The sequence below is a fragment of the Hemibagrus wyckioides genome, linkage group LG11, assembly GCF_019097595.1.
Source record: "Hemibagrus wyckioides isolate EC202008001 linkage group LG11, SWU_Hwy_1.0, whole genome shotgun sequence".
Taxonomy (NCBI): domain Eukaryota; kingdom Metazoa; phylum Chordata; class Actinopteri; order Siluriformes; family Bagridae; genus Hemibagrus; species Hemibagrus wyckioides.
The window spans coordinates 20,490,927-20,511,465 of record NC_080720.1 but is presented as its reverse complement, the minus strand read 5'-3'; the positions used below and the strand labels follow the sequence as shown (position 1 = coordinate 20,511,465).

Sequence of the window (20,539 nt, the reverse complement as noted above, 5' to 3'; positions counted from 1 at the left end):
GCCTGTTTAAATATTTGGGGAAATTAAGCGGAGTAACATGACATTAAGTGGTAGGAATCCCAAGAGGTGAAGAGTCATGTGTTTGTGTGTGTGTTGCAGGAGGTGAGACAGAAATGTTAGTTTAGATGAAGAGGTTGTTCTCTCTGTACAACAGCAAATTAGGAAGCGAGAGAAAGGTGTTGTCTACATCGTACACTATAAAGAGCCGGTAGTGCGGGTCATCTCTCACTTATGGCCACACCACCCTGAGAACGCCTGATCTCGTCTGATCTCAGAAGCTATGCAGGGTTGGACCTGGTTAGAACTTGGAGGGTAAACCTCCTGGGAATGCCAGGTGCTGTAAGCTTTTTCACCCCCACCTTTACAAGTAATATGAAGCAGGTAATAGCATGACACCAGGTGGATGTATTAACAGCTATAGATAATTGATCAGGTTTAACTGTATAAGGACATTTTTATTTCCACTTTAGGGTTCTTTGCACTGATGAGCACAATAATTAATATAATAATATAATATATAATAATATATATAATAATAATAAACAAGAGTTTGAGGTGTTGACTTGGCCCCCAAATTCCTCAGTCCAATCGAGCATCTGTGGGATGTGCTGGACAAATAAGTCCGATCAATGGAGGTCCCACCTTGCAACTTACAGGACTTAAAGGATCTGCTGCTAACATCTTAGGGCCAGATACCACAGCACACCTTCAGGGATCTAGTGGAGTCCATGCCTTGTTGGGTCAGGGCTGTTTTAGCAGCAAAAGGGGGATCAACCCAATATTAGGCAGGTGGTCATAATGTTATGTCTGATTGGTGCCAGAATAAATTAAGTAGCTACCAGAATAAATTAAGATTATTGGAAGTGTAAGGATCTGAGCAAATTGACATGGGCCAGATTGTAATGGTTAGATGACTTGGTCAGAGCATCTCCAGAAGGTGTTGATTTGGCCTTCAAATTCCCCAGTCCTCAATCCAACAGACCATCTGTGGGCTGTGCTAGACAAACAAGTTTGATTCATTGAGGCCCACCTCCCACCTTACAAGACTTAAAGGATCTGCTGCTAATCTCTTGGTGCCAGATGCCACAGCACACCTTCAGAGGTGTTGTGGAGTCCATGGCTCGAGGGGTCAGAGCTGTTTTTGGTGGAGGATCTACAGAGTATTACGCCTGTGTTTTTTTTGTTGAAGCTGATCGCTGTATGCATGATAAATATGTGTATAAATAATATGTCATGACAAATTTATAACCTCATGAAAAAGCTAAATAAACCCTATGTAATTTCCTCCTTGTTGTTGACCACATTGACAAAAGGTGCCTTGTTGAAAATATTATAATTATGAGGTGAAAAAAACATGTAATTATAACATGAACTCTTAGGAGAGATTTCCAAATAATAATAATAATAATAATAATAATAATAATAATAATAATAATAATAATAATTCCCCTACTATGAATGTGCCACCTACAACAGGCAGTAAGATTTAAGCAGTAATTTTGCATCAGTAAAAACTTCAGCTCTTGATTTTTTTTCAGTAAGTCAAAATGAAACATCTTGATATGATTTTATATTTTAACTCAAGGAGCTTTTATTGTTATTTCAATCAGTCATATACAGCTGATGCAGTACACAGTGAAATGAAACGTGTCTCTGCTGCAGAGTCTTGTGGTCAGAGACGGTGAATTTCTCAAACTGGACAGTGACACAGCTACTGGGGATGGGAGATGAGCTTTCCCCAGCCTCTACAGAAAGTACAGAAAAAGTCATGTTACTATTTACAAGCAATTCTACTGCAACAGCGTTGTGGGCTTGTTTCTCAATCCAGATGCATTAAAGGGATCAAACATTATTGTAATATTAGCAAGGTTTTTTGCAATTCCCATAGCAAGGTGATGGAGTTATAAGCATCTGATAATTCTGTGGGTGTAAAATATTTGAGATACAGACTATTATAGGAGTAGGAAGCAGATTAAATATTTCAGCTTTAGTCATTCAATCGTTTTCCTTCAGTAACCAGAATCTTGAAATTCAACAAAAATTCCAGTTTTCTCAAGAGCGTGGATGTCGGAATAAGGACCAGCTTCATTCTTAAAGGCTCTACGTTTGTGTACAAACATTTTCTTGCATGTCTATAAATGAGCTAAACAGTCTGCCTGGTCAAAGCTATTCCATGTAAACAATTTCACTAATACAAAATTCACGTCATATCACAGATTGTTGGTTTCTACGATTACAATCTATAATCAGACTTTTCTACAGGCTGGATCTCTTAAATTTGTGAAGGCTATAAAAATCTGAATTTTGTTATTTTTCATTTTTCACATTTTAGTGAATAACTCACAGGTTCTGTCATTCTTTAAAAAGGATTATTATATATTTACATTAATGAGAAATTCATTTTGTGTGTTTGGGTTGCTTTTTAAAGGAACACTGTATATTAATGAATAGAAATGATCAGAATGAGGCTTCAATAGATGCTAATAAAATATTTTTATTGAGTTCATCTATATAGACACTACACTAAAAGGAAAAACTATTTACAGATATAGAACTATTTACAGATGATATATAAGATAGTGTCTCTACAAAGAGGGATGAGGGGGTAATTGGGGTGGTGGGATTGATATGGGAAAAGATACAAATTCTATACAGGCTAAAGATGATGTCCTTAAGTCCTGCAGACCTGTTAAAAAAGAAAAGACAGATTTAAATACAGTGTTAGCTAAAATATAACAAAATTTATTTATACCTACCTGTGGAGAAAATATCTAAAAAGTTGAAATGGAGCTGCACAAAGAAGAAAAAAAATTACATTACATATATATTACTTTACATTTGGCAGTTCTTTGATATTTAAACTAATATATATATATATATATATATATATATATATATATATATATATATATATATATATATATATATGCACACAGTAATATGTTTAATATATGTATGTATAATATGTATGCATGATTTTATGCAATGTGCCGGGCTTGGTTTCTGTTCCTCACAGACGGACACGAGTACGGTGTTTCACGCCGTCTGCGGGAAGAGTAACAGAAAACAATGCGCTGCTGTCGGTGGCAATAAACACTTGGTGCATGATCAATTGGTGCATACACAAATTGTCCATAAGCGCTTGGTGCATAAGCACATGGTGCATAAGCACTTGGTGCATAAACAAATGGTCCATAAGCGCTTGGTGCATAAGCACATGGTGCATAAGCACTTGGTGCATAAACAAATGGTCCATAAGCGCTTGATGGATAAGCAAATGGTCCATAAGCATTTGGTGGATAAGCAAATGGTCCATAAGCATTTGGTGGATAAGCAAATGGTCCATAAGCATTTGGTGGATAAGCAAATGGTCCATAAGCGCTTGGTGCATAAGCACATGGTACATAAGCACTCGGTGGATTAGTGCTTGGTGCATAAGCACTTGGTGGAATAACATTTGGTTCATATGCACTTGGTGGAATAACATTTGGTTCATATGCACTTGGTGGAATAACATTTGGTTCATATGCACTTGGTGGAATAACATTTGGTTCATATGCACTTGGTGGACTAGCATTTGGTTCATATGCACTTGGTGGAAAAACACCAAGCTTGTACAGCAGGCTCCTCTCCCATGGTGGAACATCAGGCCAGAAGTGGGTAGTGGGCGATTCCGTCATTTCACAGCTGTCCTCTTCGCAGTGCTGCTTCTCCGGTAACTGTTTGCAGAGCTGAACAATGTCGCCCACGTACAGGTATTCAGCTACCGCCAACAGATCCTTCATGTTTCTCCGCGTGATGTTTATCTGCTTGGAGTAAGCATACTGGATGATGGACCTCATGATGTTCACAGCCACATTATGGACAGTGTACACCGAGAATTCAGTGGGGCCCTTTGAGAACAGATCACTGAAATATATAGAAAAAAAAGACAAAAACTATGAGTTACTCCAATATGTCTGTATTAAAACAAACAAAGTTCAGGCTCTCAGGTCGAGTCTTTTTGTTGGGACAAACGCGTAGTGAGTAAACGGGAATCGGCGATTTAGCCATACTGATCTCCAGCATTATTAAAGTTGAAAAAGTACATAATTATAATTATGACAGCGACAAGCACAAAAAATGACACTCCTAACATAAGCTCAAAATCAGCGATAAAACACGAGCTAAGAAACAGTTAGAGAGGGTAATCTGTAGAAAGCAGTTTTTCGCTGTGGTGATTTTTTAACCTTACCTGAAAAATGTTGGGCTCAAGTCCAACATCGTCTGCTGGTGCACTGGGAAATAAACGCCTCCAGCCTCGATGATCGCGTCGCAAGGCTCCTTGCTGTAGTGGTGGTAGTTCATCCTCGTCTTCGTTGGTGATCCTCAGGAGAAATTCAGTCCACGATCTCTTCATGTATTTGTTGTAGTTGTAGTAGTCCTCAGGAGAAAGTCAATACTGAAAGTATTAAGCACTGACCATTGATTTATTGTTGTATTTTTTGCCTATCATGATCTATATCGGACGTTCGAGCAAACAGAGACATATTAACGCTCCTGTTAGTGTGATGGGGAGAGAGTTGGTTGTGTTGCATGGTGTTTTGTTTTGTGTTTGTGTATATGTGCTTTTTTTTGTGCATGCGTTTGCTTTGGGTTGTTTTGCTTTTGTGTGGGTTGCTGTGTATTTTCTTTTTCTGTTTGTAGGCAGTATTCCAAGCCACATGCTTATTTAAATGAATTGGACTAACGATGGGATTGGACGACGGGATTAGAGCGCTTTTCTATAAAAGAGCAGCTGTGATTGGGGACAGGTGTGAAGTGGCAGCACCGTTTGAGTGGAACTGGAACTGTCTTAACGAGAGGTCGAAGAAGAAGAAGAAGGAAGAAGAAGAAGAGGAGATTTTGTGCCAGCGTTTCCAGTAAGTGCTCTGTATCTGTTCGTGGAGCACCGTGGGCGAGCAGCACGCGTGATGGGTGGATGGATGGATGTTTGCGAGAGTCAACTGCGCGTGCTGCGAGACAAGAGCGAACACTGACGGGATTCTCCTGCGCATGACTACACCAGACTGGATAGCGGGGTTGGGTGATTTTATTAAATAAGTGTAATAATAAATTTTAGATCGGCCGATTTCATTTTTTAGGGTATACTAGTGTTATTGAGTAGACTGTGAATCTGTGTGGATATTAAGTGCTGTGAGACTATTACGTTGGATGCTGGCAGTGTTTTCTTATTTTCCAGCATCACCATTCCCATGGCCTTTACTGGGGAATTGAGGGTAAAAGGACGGTGGCTGTGATTTCTGATGCCCAACTGAGACTGTTTTAACTCCGGACTGCTACTGAGCATGGACTTTGGACCCTGGTTCTTTTTTTATTCTTTCCTGTATCCCTTGATTGTAATAAAGAATTGTATATTTGAGTTTTTGGCGGGTGGTGTTTTCCACTGTTCCATACCTTGATAACGAACCTATTTTGGTAGGGAGTTCCTGGGGTCTCCGTTTATACCCTAGGTGGCGTAGTCGGTTGTAATGAAGCTCTTGCAAATTTAACTTTGTGTCATAAAACCCCGGCTGACATTAGGATCACTACACAGCCTTATTTTATGAACATGTACATCTATATAATTAGTCACTTATATTTTAAACAGATACATTGTTCTAGACATATTAATATCTGAGTTGGAATTAACCCCATTCGTTTCATTTTTTACCCCATGGTGACTTTTTTTTTTTTTATGAATAGTTTTGAATAATAGGGGAATACAAAAGACATATTACAGTAAATCCACATTTTACATCAAAGATCACTTATGCATTGAGTATCCTCTTCAACAGTTGAGATGTCTTAACAGCTTTACGATTGTTCTGTATTGAAGTTAGGGAATCACAAAAACACTTTAAATCAATGGAAAACATTTGATACCGTTAACAAACATTTTGCTTTGTGTATGGGATATTTCCCAAATAAAACAATTTTTTTATGATATTGTCCATTTCCAAAATACCAGTATCACAATCCAAAAACAAGACCACTATATCTGTTATAATGACAAACTTGTGAAACAATTCAAAAACGAACCCATGATAACTTGAATTTAATTCTGCTCAATATTAATTTTCTCCCATTCTAAAAAGCAATAAATGATATATTTTGATTAGCTGCTACTGGTAATCAGAAGAATAGGGATATTCTGTAACTTTTTATGTAAAGTTATGAATAATAGTGTATGTCAAAGAGGAAAATAATCCTATAGAAGTAATAAACAGTTTAAAACAAAAACAATCATTGCATCATGTTTCATTTTATTTTTAACTTGTTAAAAATAGGGGCATGTTCTCAAATGCTCCCTTTTTCTCTGGGCATATCAGGGCAGCAGAGTCCACCATACACTCCTTAATAAACTCTCCGTCAGAAAACGGTGTATTTTTCTAGTGATTTTCTGAGATATGACATAACTTGTCTTGACAGCTGCATCTCTGGGTGTGGGAGGTTTTGTAAAAAGTCCGTGTCGGGTTTGCAGCGTGTCCAGCACAGCCTCCGACTCCTCTGCGCGCTCTTCATCAGACAAGTTCTTGTATTTCTCCTCGTGTTTGGTCACGTAGTGGCGATTCAGATTGTAATCTTTCAACACAGCGACCTGTGTACCACAAACTAAGCACACGCTTTACCTTCGATAAATACATATTTTGCAGTCCATGTCTTGTTGAAAACGCGGCATTCGGAATCAACTTTTCTTTTTTTAACGGGAGCTGACATTTTTAGGGGTATGTGACCAGCATTAACGGGCCAGCATCACCTGTTGCTCTTCAGACACACACGCACGTCCATACGGAAATAATAAACGGTGGCTAACATCACCAAACTAGTGGAGCTGAATGCCACTGAGATTAAAGAGTGCGAAGTCAAGATACAAGCCATAGAAAAAGAAATGCCTCGTTTAGTTAAAGAAAACATTGAGCTGAAAGAAAAGGTCATGGAGTTGGAACTCTACAAGAGACGCTGGAACCTTAAAATACATGGAGTGAGAAAAAAAGTGGACGAAAGTAACCTAAGATTTGCAAAGACTTGGGGATTCACTTCAAGCAGGACTTTTGGAAAGCTGACCGAGAGGCTCGCGCAGCTGCATGGCCGAGGATGGAGCAACATGGACATGTACTACAGAGGACATGTCGGATACATCACCGGTAACAGGGTTACTCTGGATTAGGAAGTACTTTGGGTTAAAGCATGTTGTTACTCTTGCAGCACAAGTTTGAGTTGTATATCTCACCGATTTTACGCTAATAGGTTCTCGTCTAACTGGAACAACCTTTTGACTTGTTTACACTTTTGCATTTAATAGGGATTGTTGGTAATTTAGTAAATTCTCAGCTCATAATCATACTGGCAAAAGCGGGTGAAAAGAAATTTTTTTTAAATATCAGTTTGTTAATCCAATATAAATACCATGTTATCTGTCTTTTCAAGTTAATATTTTAAAGTTCGAATATTCATTTTCTTATAGCTAGATGTTCTCTTGTTTCACTCAATACTAGGGGTCTAAGATTCTGTTAAAAGGAAATCTATTTTTCTTTTTTGTTAAAATGAAAAAGCGCAATGTTTTCTTCTCCAAGAAACTCATTCTGTTGACTTGGATGAAAAATTCTGGTCAAACCGATGGGGAAATAAAATACTTTTTTCTCATGGTTCTAATAGGTCAGCAGGTGTTGCCGTACTTTCAAATAATTTTCCTGGAAAGATTTTAACCACTGTTAGGGATACTTGTGGTCACTGGATAATCTGTGTTTTGGAAGTAAGTGAAAATGATGAGCAGAAACTGCTTCTCCTTCAATCCTCGTTAGACAACATTTATGTTGATAAAGCCAAAGGAGCGTATATAAGATCGAGAGCAAAGTGGATAGAGGAGGGGGAAAGGAGTTCAGCATATTTTTGTAGATTGGAAAAAAAAAGACAAGAACATAACAGTATTAAATCTTTACTGATTAATGATCAAGAATGTGCAGATCCTGAAAAGATTTCTAAGGAAATTTCTTGTTTCTACAGTAACTTATACTCCTCCTCTTATTCACATGCAGATGCTGATGCTTTCTTTGTTCACATTAAGGATTCGATCCCAACAGTAAATGAGAGTTTTACTAATATTTGTGATGCAGATATTATGGAGGAGGTGGAAAAAGCAATGAATTATTTATCATTAGACAAATCGCCTGGTTCAGATGGATTGACGAGTAACTTCTATAGGCATTTTTGGATATATATTAAAGACCTTGTTTTTCATATGTTGAAAGAAATATCTGAATCCCATATTCTTCCAACTACTATGAAGCAGGGGATTATCACTCTCATCCCTAAACCTGGAAAAAAATCCTAAATTAATAGACAATCTTAGGCCCATAACTCTGCTTAATAATGACTATAAAATTTTAACTCATTTATGCTAACAGATTAAAAATTGGAGTTTCACAGATTATTTCAGAGACACAGTCTCAATTCACAATAATATACGACTTGTGCTTGACTTACCGGATTATAATTATTTCATTGAAGATTGTTTCATTTTATTTCTAGACTTTTTTTAAGGGTTTTGACGTGATTGAACACACATTTATGTTTTGTACTTTAGAATTATTTGGTTTTGGAGAAAACTTTATTAATCTAGTTAAATTAATTTATAAAGACACAAATAGCACAGTTAGGAGGACTAAAAGCCCTTGACATTGAGTGTATTAATGCTTTTGTTAATGAATTTTATCCCTTTTCTCCAAATAAAAATTTAATATTCCAATATTTGCTTTTTTTTTTTTTTACATCATAATGTACTGTTATTATACATCACATGCACTGTTATTATAGTGTTATTATTTATGATTTACAATCTAAGAGGGCTGGTAATTGTACAGAATTGCATGTTGTTCATTTTAATTCGTTTCAATTTTTTAATTATTGTACATTATGATTTAATTATTATTCAGTTTAGCATGCTGAATTTAACTTTCACAGATTTTCGACTACTGAAGCCTCAAAAATCTTATTTTCCAGCACAGGTGTGTGTCCCTCTGCAGCTGGGGGACAGACCTGCTCCTCACCAGACCTGGTCCTCACCAGAGGGTATATATAGAAAAGACATAAAGCCATGCCATGTAATCTATAGGTTGCGTGTCAACTGACAGTGTTTTTTTAATGTTACAGATAAGTAAATGTCCAGTGCAGGCCTGTGGACACTCATCACTTTTTTTCAGATTCTCCCGCTCAAGTTATGGAGGAGAATTTGGTATGTAAATATCTCAGCATATTATATCTGAAATATCTCTCCTAAACTCTTTACCCATTGCTTACATTTTACTGCCATATATGTAGACTGTTAATGTATATTTTTTTCATGTTGTTTTAGGCATACCGGCGCAAGCTAGTGCTGTTCCCATCGAGCCTAGCACTTCTATCAAGCACGGTCCCCACACCAAACCCACATTCGGACTCTGGACATGGACCCTGGACCCTCAGCAACCAACACTCCCCAGCCCAGCAGCACTACACCCTACGTGATGGTCCATCAGCCGAGACGTGTTCCTCCAACAGCATTCAACCATCTGTGCCACTTCAACTACATGCATACATTAGGTGAGGCCAACACTTTCAGAAAGTGTGGTCGTTCTAGGACATCAGCAACTGGACATAGCCAGGACAAGGCCAGAATTTATTGTCCAGTGACAGAGACCATGACACAAGCAGTTGCTCAAAAAAAATAAGCAAATATAGATATGTTGCATATAGCGCTTGTATTCTTACAAAGTTATATGTATATTTTTATATTAAAATATTTGAAGTTTAAATATTATTTTTCTCTTTTGTTTATAGTTTAATATATTGCTATTTTATAATTTGTCCCTTGTATTTATTGTTAGGGTACATGTCATTTATTATTTGAATTGTATTTGCACATTATTCAACTGCTGCTGTACGTACTGTATTGTCTCTTTGCACTGTCTTTTGTCTTGCACTGTTTGCACCAAGTTGCACACAATGTACTTTATGTTATAGCTCTGTGTTGTTTTGTAATTATATGTTGTGTTCTGTAGCACCAGGGTCCTGGAGAAACGTTGTCTCATTTCACTGTGTACTGCATCAGCTATATGTGGTCAAAAGGACAATAAAAGCTTCTTGACTTGATTTGATTGTATTCTTTGTTTAATCATTATTTATAAGTTTCAGGAGGTTACTGCATATTTAGGTGTGTGCTTTTTTTCTTTCTTCCCCTTCTTCCCCATTTTTTTTCCTTTCTTTCCCACCCGAAACAGACTATTGTTCCCACAGACACGGACCAACACACACTCGTTTGTCCGGCGTCCTGCACACACACATGAACGGAACACAGTTTTGATATTTTTATTTATTTATTTATTTTTTTAAATTATTAAAATAAAAAGAAGTTGCGGCTCTGGAACTCTTTACCTCCAGACATCCGTAACCTTGACTCTCTGTCTATCTTTAAATCTAGACTCAAGTCTCACCTGTTTAAGCTTGCTTACTCTTCCTAATTCTTACTTGCCCTCTCACACAGTCACAATCTTCTGTATTTATTTTTTGTTATTGTTGCTTGTTTTTTGTCGTATTGTTTCTATGTGCTTTGTTTTGTAACTCATTGTTCGGTGTCCTTGGGTGTTGAGAAAGGCGCCTATAAATAAAATGTATTATTATTATTATTAAATGTTTCACTTCTGCAACATTTTATGTACGCATTTAAACAACGTGCTGTATTTTAAAGATTGTAATTTTTGTTTTTTTTGGCATTTTTGCGTTTTTGGACAGTGGCAGTGAAAACACAGGGGAGAAATGGGATGATTTGCAGCAAAGGGCCTGCGCTGGAACTGAAGCTTGACTCCCTGAATCGCAGTATGTGGTAGGCGTTCTACCAGGAGAGGCACTTGAGATGCTTGAGATGATTTTACTTTCAATTAAGGCAATATATTTCTTACTGTCTTTGTTGCAGTCATCTGCCAGCAGTTGTTCTTGAAATGGACCTCATCAATCTCTTTCCTGTTCTTCAAATCATTTCCTTTTGATCAGATCACTGGTCTTTTCCAGGATAAATATTGGTAAGTGGTTGTACATGTGACTGGTTACTGGTCAGTGTTGTAGTAAATTTGATTATTGCTTCAGTGGAGGCAACTGTGTTTAGACTTCATGTCAACAGACATAAAATAAATGCTTATGATGACTTATATGAAATGTTTCTGAAATGAGAACTTTCTCCCTAAGACCATCAGTTATAAAAATAACCTGCAAAACTATATTAATTATTTAATTAATGAATAAATATTGCCTTCATTAATGTATAATTCATTGGAGCAAAGTTTAACATATTTGAACCACTTATTTAACAACTAGAAGGCTGTTTGTCTCTCTGTAGGCATCATGCTCAAACACTGCATCAATCCAACATGTGCTTTGTGTATGTTTTCTGGCTGCAGAGAGGATCAGATCAGCCCACAGTGGACAACATGCGAGTCCTCTACACTGAATATATACATGTTTTCTTGCTTTAGTCTGACTGAGATTTTTGTGCCTTGGTTTACAATGGACCTTATTCACTTAGTAATTAATCATAAAAAGTTGTTGACAGTAAAATCTAGGCAAACCAACTGTAATGCAATATGTGTTGTACTGTATTTTTTACGGTAAAATTCTGGCTAAATTTGAACTTTACAATAAAATACCATAATGATATACAGTTGTGTTGTGGTTTTTATCTGAGAAAGACTGTAATTAGGTTTACAGTATATTTATTTTACAGTAGTTTAGCTTACTTCAGCGTCAACCAGAAGCTGAAGCAGCTGGAATCCCAGAGTACAGATGGGTCACACTGTGTGTCTGCCATGTTGCTTGAATTTGACCAATGATTTGCTGTGTATGGTGATGAGTTCATCTTCTATGACTACAACAACCCGCTGTGTTTGCCTGAAGATGTCCTCCCACAGAGCTTTGACCTCGTTGTTGCAGACCTGCCGTACCTATCCGAGGAGTGTCTGAGCAAAGTGGCACAATCAGTAAAATACCTCACCAAGAGTAAAATCCTGCTGTGCACAGGTTAGTGGAGTAGAGCTCAAACAAAGCGCAACAAAATCACTTCTAAATTATTAACTCATAACATGCAGCGTTTTTGGCCTTACTTCTGTCATTGTAATTTCAGGGGCTATTATGCAAGAGCATGCAAGAAAACTCCTGGATGTGAAGATATGCAGTTATCTACCCAAACAATCACAACCTCGCCAACGAGTTCAGGTGTTATGTTAACTGTGAGTCAGGTCTCCTCTAGGCTTGGAGCGAGACCTTAAAATAAGGCTCATTACGACTTATGGACAATTTAATTGGTCCTAATTTGTTATGGGATTATTTCCTCTGGTTTATCATAACTGGATGGTGTGATATTTTAATGCTTGACCAATGCTTGATTTTTTTTTTTTTTTTAAATCAGGATTAATCTTAATTGTACATATTACAGACAATAGCATTCTGACTTGGTGAAAGCAAATGCATTTATGATGCTTACTATGGTAAATAAAACATAATACATTTACACCCTGTTTCAATGTTCAAACCCAATCAAATTCAGCCTCCATGTTAGCTCAAAACACATCACATCTGAAACCATCACTTCAATCCCATCTATATTATTACAATTTTAAATAAAAACAGCTTAATCATATGCATGCATGCACACACAGTAATTCTGATAAAAAATATATGCAAGATAAGCCTACATATACTTGTATCACCTGTCCAGTGCAGTCAGATCTGATTGTGTAATTCTTTCAGCAGCTTTATAATGATAACCAGTCTCCACAATAACACACACACACACACAAAGGCTGAGCATGTGCTTTTTGATTAAACAGCACCCCTGTGGTTCAGTTTGTAACTTTTTTTCGCCTGTTGGAGTTTTGCACATCTCTCCTTGTGCTCTGGTTGCTCCTCTGTATGCTCTCCTGCTGCTTGAGTGCAGGTATGCACGTGCAGCCCACCTGTATGGACTCATAGCTCTCAGTGTAGGAGCGGCGTCCCCCGACACACGAGCCTGAGCGGCGCAGCACGGCGGTGGGCACAAACACCGGGACACTGCGGTAGTCTTCACTCTCCTCACCGTTCGGCCCCGTCAGACAGCCCCTACGTAGGCAATAGGCTTCAGGGATAAAGCGGGGATAGCGCGATGGGTCGCGTCTCAATCTGAATTCAGAGATAATTTAGCTTATTATTTATTTATTTATTTGAAGAAGCCGTATTTCTGTGAGTACACGCTACCTGTACGCCCATGGTGAAAGAGTCACCAGCATGCTGGACCCCTTGACGCTCCGCAGGAGACCCGATGACGGGCAGCTCAGGTTCTGAGGCTCTGCTGTGAGTTGGAGTGTGTGATGGAAAGTGCTGAGCACTCCGATGGAGAGGCGACTGAACCTCTGCTCCAGGATCTCCTCGGGAAGATCTGCACACACTCTCCGGTTCCTTTTCCCTCCTCCCCGTGCCGCGCAGCTCACCACCACCACGACAAGCAGCACCACTTCTACAGAACTTCTCCTGCAGCCATGCTTCCGCTCAGTCCAGCTTAAACTCTTAAACCAGTTCACCCAATGCACATCTGTAATCTTAAACGAGTTAAGACTATTATATGATTTTTTTTTTTTTAAATTCTCGTTTTGGCGTTGCGTAGCTTCTTCAAGCCGCTTTTCTTGCTTTGATTATGTTTCTTGCGCCTCGAATGTTTCTTCTCAAACACTGTGTATCGTTTCGATAGAGCGCGATATTCCTACATTTACCCGCATTATTTGGCAAATTATTGAAGTAAGGCTTCTGTTTTCTAAACTCTCATATCGGTGCGTGAAAACTCCCAGATTGCCGTCACTTTCTGTCAGTCGTGTCACCAGGTCCCTCAGTGCCAAGTTCTCTGAGAGAAGATTTGAACAAGGTGGGAGAGACAGACTGGGATGCTTAACGTTCATCCAAACATACTTCAATCTTGTGAAGCAAGAAATTCCCATTCCAAACAATTAGATGAGCTAAATATGCAAAACAGAAGTGCAACAAGGCTAATTTAATAAGGAAAGTTTATTGTCTCCACAAACATTTAGATACACTATATTGCCAAAAGTTTTGGGACACCCCTCCAAATCCTTGAATTCAGGGGTTGGGCTCGGCCCCATAGTTCCACTGAAAGGACCTCTTAATGCTTCAGCATACCAAGACAAATATTCCCATAAACCAGGGGTGTCCAATCTTGTCCAGAAAGGGCCGGTCTGGGTGCAGGTTTTCATTTCAACCAAGCAGAAGCTACACCTGATTCTAACTGGCTAATCACCTGATCTTGGCTTTCAGTAGACTCAGGTGTGGCTTCTGCTTGGTTGGAATGAAAACCTGCACCCACACCGGCCCTTTGCGGATAAGATTGGACACCCCTGCCATAAACCTTGTGGAAAGCCATCCCAAAACTTTTGGCAATATAGTGTATGACAGGAACACTGTTAACTAAATGCATATGATGAGAGCAGAGTACAAAAATAGCCCATCTGCTAAATGGCTAAAACAGCCCAACATAGGAAGCATCACCTCAAGCAAGGTCAACATAGGAAGCATCTGGAAATATGATGGCAGTAGTGTGTTCATTTGTACATTCTCAGAAAGAGTAATATTGCTTTGGCATGATACTGAGGTGTTCCCCAGATCACATCTATCCTATGAAAAGCTAGCAGACACATGTTAACAGTTTAACGTTGATCTGTAAAATGTGTCAATGTAACAAGGAATGTATTGTAGCTGGGCCAGAAGCAGAAATGCCAGGCTGACAGAATCTACAGACTCGTGTAGCAAACAAGATCTTGCATCTTTATGTTAAGAGTGAGTAAAAGATTAATCAACAGTTTGGGTAAAGAACAACTTAATGTTAGAGTATATAGAGAACTGATCTTGCCTCTACCTTGTCTCCATAGGCTATTAAGGTCACCATTAATGTATATATGTATATGTCACACCCATATTTTACAGAATGTAAAATGACAAAATTCCAATTAGGAATCTTTTTTAGATGGTTCATATGATCAAAAGATTAAAGTCACTGCTCACCAGTGTCCGCCGGGATGCTTGCTTCATAAGGTTCATGGGCTCCTGGAAGTGACCTCAGCTTGACATCTAGCCTTTCCCCTTTAGCACTTGCACCATGGCTGCTCTGTCCACTGTCTAACACACAAACTCAGAGATGTTGGAGCATCACATCATAGTTTCAGGGTTTGGGTTTTGCTTGCTCCAGTTACTGCCTGTGCTGGTATTCTCCCTGTGTCAGTATAGATTTCCTGGAAAAAAAATTCCCAAGAACATGCCAGTAGATGCACTGGCTCTGACAAATTGTTCTCAAATTGCTGTTGTTCCAGCCAGAGTGTATTTCCATCTTGTACAGTGTTCAGGGTTAATTTTTATTTTGATTTTTATTTTGAAATATTTTTTTTATTGAAAATCTGTCATTTTGTGTTTGTTTTTCCAAAATCTGTGACGTCATTGATAAACTTGGCAATTAAAGAGTTAAAATCCTGGAATTTTTTTGAAAATTTTGTAGTTTTGATTAGAACTGAAGTTATTTAACAGATTTATGCAAAAAAAAACTTTAAAAAAAATATTAATCTGATATATTTTTACAGAGTTTATTTTAGTGGCTTTTTTCGTCCAGCAAGGTAACAGGAGAGTAGTCAATTTGCAAACAGTAAACTAAAGACTTCTGAAAATTTTTAAAATCATATTTTGGAACTACATGTCAAAATAAGGGTTCCCACCAGAAACCATTCAATTTGCTGAAACACAGGGAAAGTTACAACCAAAATAAGACTGAAAAGTGGACGAAAACGTCTACAACGTCACAGGAGGAAACCCTCCTAGCCTCCCACCATTCACTGTAATATTTGTTAGGCCAAATACAGTGCTGTATTAATTTCTGCTGTTTCTGAGGCCATGCAGCATCTTAATTGGAATAAATGCAATTTAAATAACCATATATCTATACATATATAAAATATTTAAACATCATAGACTGTTAGGACAGATAATGAGTCTGTATATGATTTTTCTGTAAGATTTCTTTTGTTTTTTTTTCTAAGGAGCTATGGCAGCTAGAGTACATCAAAGCTTTCGGTGAAGATAATTCCTAATTTCAAAGAAATGGAATGCACAACTGAGATATAGAGAGATAAAATTATTATTATAGAGATATTATTATAGAGATATTATTATTATTATTATTATTATTATTATTATTATTATTATTATTATTATTGAAATACACTAGATTAATCATTCATTAATCATGACATTCATCTCAGTCCAAGCTTATCAGTGGCTACTTTGCCAGTGAGAGGTTGTCAGATGGATTAAAAAAAAATTCTCCTCCCTGCTCTATACACACTCACTTAATGCCTCTACTTGAGTGCCTTTTTCATGTCTTGGATCCAGCTGTCTGTACAGCATTGGGTAGAACTGTGTCTTACTGTGGAGAACATGCTCTCATCGCTGACGGTGTCGGCTCTGAGAGAATTGGTTTGGTTTTTCTTTTTCAGTCCCTTTTCTCTATGGCTTTAGATAAATTTGCTCATTTATTTAAAGTGCATCCACACAAACGAGCAACCACCAGCAAGGAAATAAGACTGCAGATTTGCTGAGACTATAAACCTACATAAACCCATACTGGTAAATAATAAGAGTCACTTTCCATGTGTCCCAACAAAACCCAGAGCTGCATGTCCAAGTGTGTGGGACTGGTTGCTTCTGTTTAAGCTTAGAAACATCAACTCTGACAGTTTACAGGTAATGTTTACCTTTTTTCATTTTTTAAAACTTTTTAAAATCCTGTAGAGTAAATCTAGAGTCTGCTATAAGCAGCTGAGAGCTGTCTTAGATCATTAAAATGGATTTATTCTCATGAAATAGTAGCTTTTTAAATGAGCACACACTGAATCTGAGGCTACACACCTTCCTATTTGTGAAGAAAGTGTACTTGCATTGCATTTAAAGGACAAGGACATTAATATTTGTAACCCAGTAGGTGATATAAGGGTTAAATTTCCTAGGGGTGTGTCCTTGCCTTATCTTTCAGGTGATGCAATGTGTAAATTATGCATTTTGGCTGTGTTTGGATATCAGTGTTTTGTTTTTTGCATGCATGTTAAAAGAATTGTATTATATTGATGTTCATGTGTAAAAATGTATGAGTGTGTGACTAATATCGACCAGTAAGAAACGGGCTGAAAGGTTAATGATGGAATGTAAGACCCGATGCACAAGGTGAAGGTCCCCTTTTTGTTGTTGTTGTTGTGGATGTGTATATGTATGTAGTATGTAAGTATGTGTGCACACCAGCCATGGATTGTGAGAAGGTCTGTGTATGGGTGTGTGTAGTTGGTCTGTCAGTAAACAGGTAATTTGACTGTTGATTTTCCAGGGTTAAGTTAGGTGTGTTTGGGAAGGTGGGCTAGTAGGTTGGATAGGAAGGTAAATGGGTAGATGGATGGTTAAGTTAGATAGAGACGTAGGCGTGGGTTGGTGGGGCAGTAATCAGGTGGGTAGGCAGGGGGTTGCTTATTCGGGTTTGGTAAATGAGCAAGGCAGATGGGGCTTTAGACAGGTGGGGTAAGTAGGTGGTGGCTGGGAGGTTCGGGCTTGTGATTTAGGCAGGGCAGGTTTAGGCTGGTCAGGATAGGTGGGCAGGAAAGGTGAGCTTAATAGGCATGGCAGGATGAACTGGGTTTAAATCAGGCAGGGTGGGTATATGGCAGTGGAGTGGGTGGGTACAGTAGACTTGGCAGGATTGGGTGGTAGGAGGAGGCTGGGTTACTGTATAGGCTGTGTGAGACAGGAGGGCAAGGTAGACTAGATGGGATGAGTTGGTCTGCTAGACCGGGCAGGACAGGCGGTGGTGGTGGGACAGGCAGTGGTGGTAGGCTGGGCAGGGAGGGTGGATGTATTTAGGTGTTTAGGTTGGGGCAGGTACATGTGAGGTGAGGCTGGGAAGGGAATGTGGGTTTTTGACAGGCCGTGCATGAGAGAGCTGGGCGGGTGATGGTGCGGGCCCTGTGGGTACGGAGCAGGGTAAGGGTGAGTCACGTTTCATTTTTATAGGTTTCTTGTGGAGGCCTGTAATTTTACTCTAGTTAGGAGTTCGAGTCCGCTCTGGTCAGCCGTGCTGTTCTGTTTTCAGTATGGGGCTTCAGTTAACTTTTTTGTTTTCTTTTTTAAATTTTTTTGGATTTTTGTATATTACTGGGCTACTGAACCTCTCTCTATTAGCTTTTTTTAGCTATTTAATCTAAAATATGCCCCAAACTGAAAATGCCTGAAATGCCAACATTTTCGGCATTTTAATAGATCTAGTTTATAATCTTCTCTAAGGGCTTTATTTTCCCCCTTGTCTTTTCTTCAATCACACTTTTAAAAATGACTAATTATTAAATTGCTAAAATTGGTATAATAGGCAAGATGCCCACAAAGCCCTAAATTGACTGCCACTTACCTGTCTCTATTCACTGCTGCTGTTACTCTTCTTTCATTCTTCAAAACAGACAGCTTGTGATTGCCTCTCCTGTGATCGCCCTGATGAGACGATTACTCCTGGTCCGAATATTTTTTTGAGCTTTAAATCTATTTGAATGTCTTCCACATGGGTAAGTACAATATATTTACTCTGTCCTCTGCTTCTTCCTCTCTTTTATCTTTTCCTCACTTGCTGGCATTGCCTGAGGCTCCCAGTTTACTTCGTCCACCACAGGACATAAGAATTTTTTAAAACATGTATAGGTGGAAAGTTGTGCAAAATTAAAAGAAATCAAACTTAAAACATAGTTTCTAAGCCCATAACCCACCTTCCTACAAATTTATCCTTCAATAGTTAATCTTCAACCTTTTTACTTCCCCAGGATGAAGCTGTGCACTAACCTTGGCCAGTATGAGAGATCAACAATGGAAAAGAGCATGGAACACAGACAACAGAGACACATGCTTATCGGTACATCATATACTTCCATATATTGGTATATATTGTTGTAAATATAATATCCAGGCCATTTTAGTGACTTTAATTCAGTTTTATTCAGGCACAGTCTTAATTCACAACATTCTCAAGAATATTTGCAAATTTTCAGGAAATTAATTCATTTTGCACGACAAGAACAAATTTTGTAAATTACACAGTAAAGTAAATTTTGTAAAGTTAATTTTTCTACCAAGAGGTTTTTAAGCCATTTTATGACATTTCCAGCAGGATTGGTAAATGGTGTAATGTCCATCTTCAGCCATACATTATGTTTACCCAAAGAACTGGTCAGAGCACCTGGAGTCTGATCTGCGATATACATGAACTGTGTTTTACCTCCTGTTTTCTTATAAGCAATTGCTTTTGGCTACAAGCAATGTCTGTTTAACTAAGCTAGCTTAGCTGTTTAGCTAAGCAGCCTTATAATGCACTCAGAGATCACCCTCTCATTACACTTTAGGCTGCACTACAGTCTGGCTTTTTTCTTTTCACCCTGTACAGACATCAACCACATGGTCATGCATGATTTTGGAAAATTATGACAGATGCATTTCTCATATACACTATATTGCCAAAAGTATTCGCTCACCTGCCTTGACTCACATATGAACTTAAATGACATCCCATTCCTAATCCATAGGGTTCAATATGACGTCGGTCCACCCTTTGCAGCTATAACAGCTTCAACTCTTCTGGGAAGGCTGTCCACAAGGTTTAGGAGTGTGTTTATGGGAATTTTTGACCATTCTTCCAGAAGCGCATTTGTGAGGTCACACACTGATGTTGGACGAGAAGGCCTGGCTCTCAGTCTCCGCTTTAATTCATCCCAAAGGTGTTCTATCGGGTTGAGGTCAGGACTCTGTGCAGGCCAGTCACATTCATCCACACCAGACTCTGTCATCCATGTCTTTATGGACTTTGGTCACTGGTGCACAGTCATGTTGGAAGAGGAAGGGGCCAGCTCCAAACTGTTCCCACAAAGTTGGGAGCATGGAATTGTCCAAAATGTCTTGGTATGCTGAAGCATTCAGTGTTCCTTTCACTGGAACTAAGGGGCCAAGCCCAGCTCCTGAAAAACAACCCCACAGCATAATCCCCCCTCCACCAAACTTTACACTTGGCACAATGCAGTCAGACAAGTACCGTTCTCCTGGCAACCGCCAAACCCAGACTGGTCCATCAGATTGCCAGATGGAGAAGCGCGATTGGTCACTCCAGAGAACGCGTCTCCACTGCTCTAGAGTCCAGTGTCAGCGTGCTTTACACCACTGCATCCGACGCTTTGCATTGCACTTGGTGATGTATGGCTTGGATGCAGCTGCTCGGTCATGGAAACCCATTCCATGAAGCTCTCTGCGCACTGTTCTTGAGCTAATCTGAAGGCCACATGAAGTTTGGAGGTCTGTAGCGATTGACTCTGCAGAAAGTTGGCGACCTCTTCGCACTATGCGCCTCAGCATCCGCTGACCCCGCTCCGTCAGTTTACGTGGCCTACCACTTCAT

General features: G+C 38.9%; 2 protein-coding genes and 1 pseudogene across 2 annotated transcripts; 1 reads left to right on the top strand and 2 right to left on the bottom strand.

The window, feature by feature from the left end:
* The first annotated feature begins 227 nt into the window (after positions 1-227).
* Positions 228-346, top strand: LOC131362306 (5S ribosomal RNA; annotated as a pseudogene).
* A 2,632-nt stretch (positions 347-2,978) lies between these two features.
* Positions 2,979-5,960, bottom strand: LOC131361449 (uncharacterized). The gene is made up of 2 exons (XM_058402533.1): positions 4,235-5,960; positions 2,979-3,909 (listed from the first exon to the last, which is right to left on the bottom strand). Exons 1-2 carry the CDS (start codon positions 4,345-4,347, stop codon positions 2,979-2,981), a joined length of 1,044 nt encoding a protein of 347 aa, XP_058258516.1. The 5' UTR covers positions 4,348-5,960.
* Positions 5,961-12,758: 6,798 nt separating this feature from the next.
* On the bottom strand, positions 12,759-16,479 carry LOC131361448 (interleukin-17D-like). The gene is made up of 5 exons (XM_058402531.1): positions 16,422-16,479; positions 15,091-15,204; positions 13,791-13,918; positions 13,279-13,586; positions 12,759-13,203 (listed from the first exon to the last, which is right to left on the bottom strand). Exons 1-5 carry the CDS (start codon positions 16,477-16,479, stop codon positions 12,888-12,890), a joined length of 924 nt encoding a protein of 307 aa, XP_058258514.1. The 3' UTR covers positions 12,759-12,887.
* Positions 16,480-20,539: the final 4,060 nt, after the last annotated feature.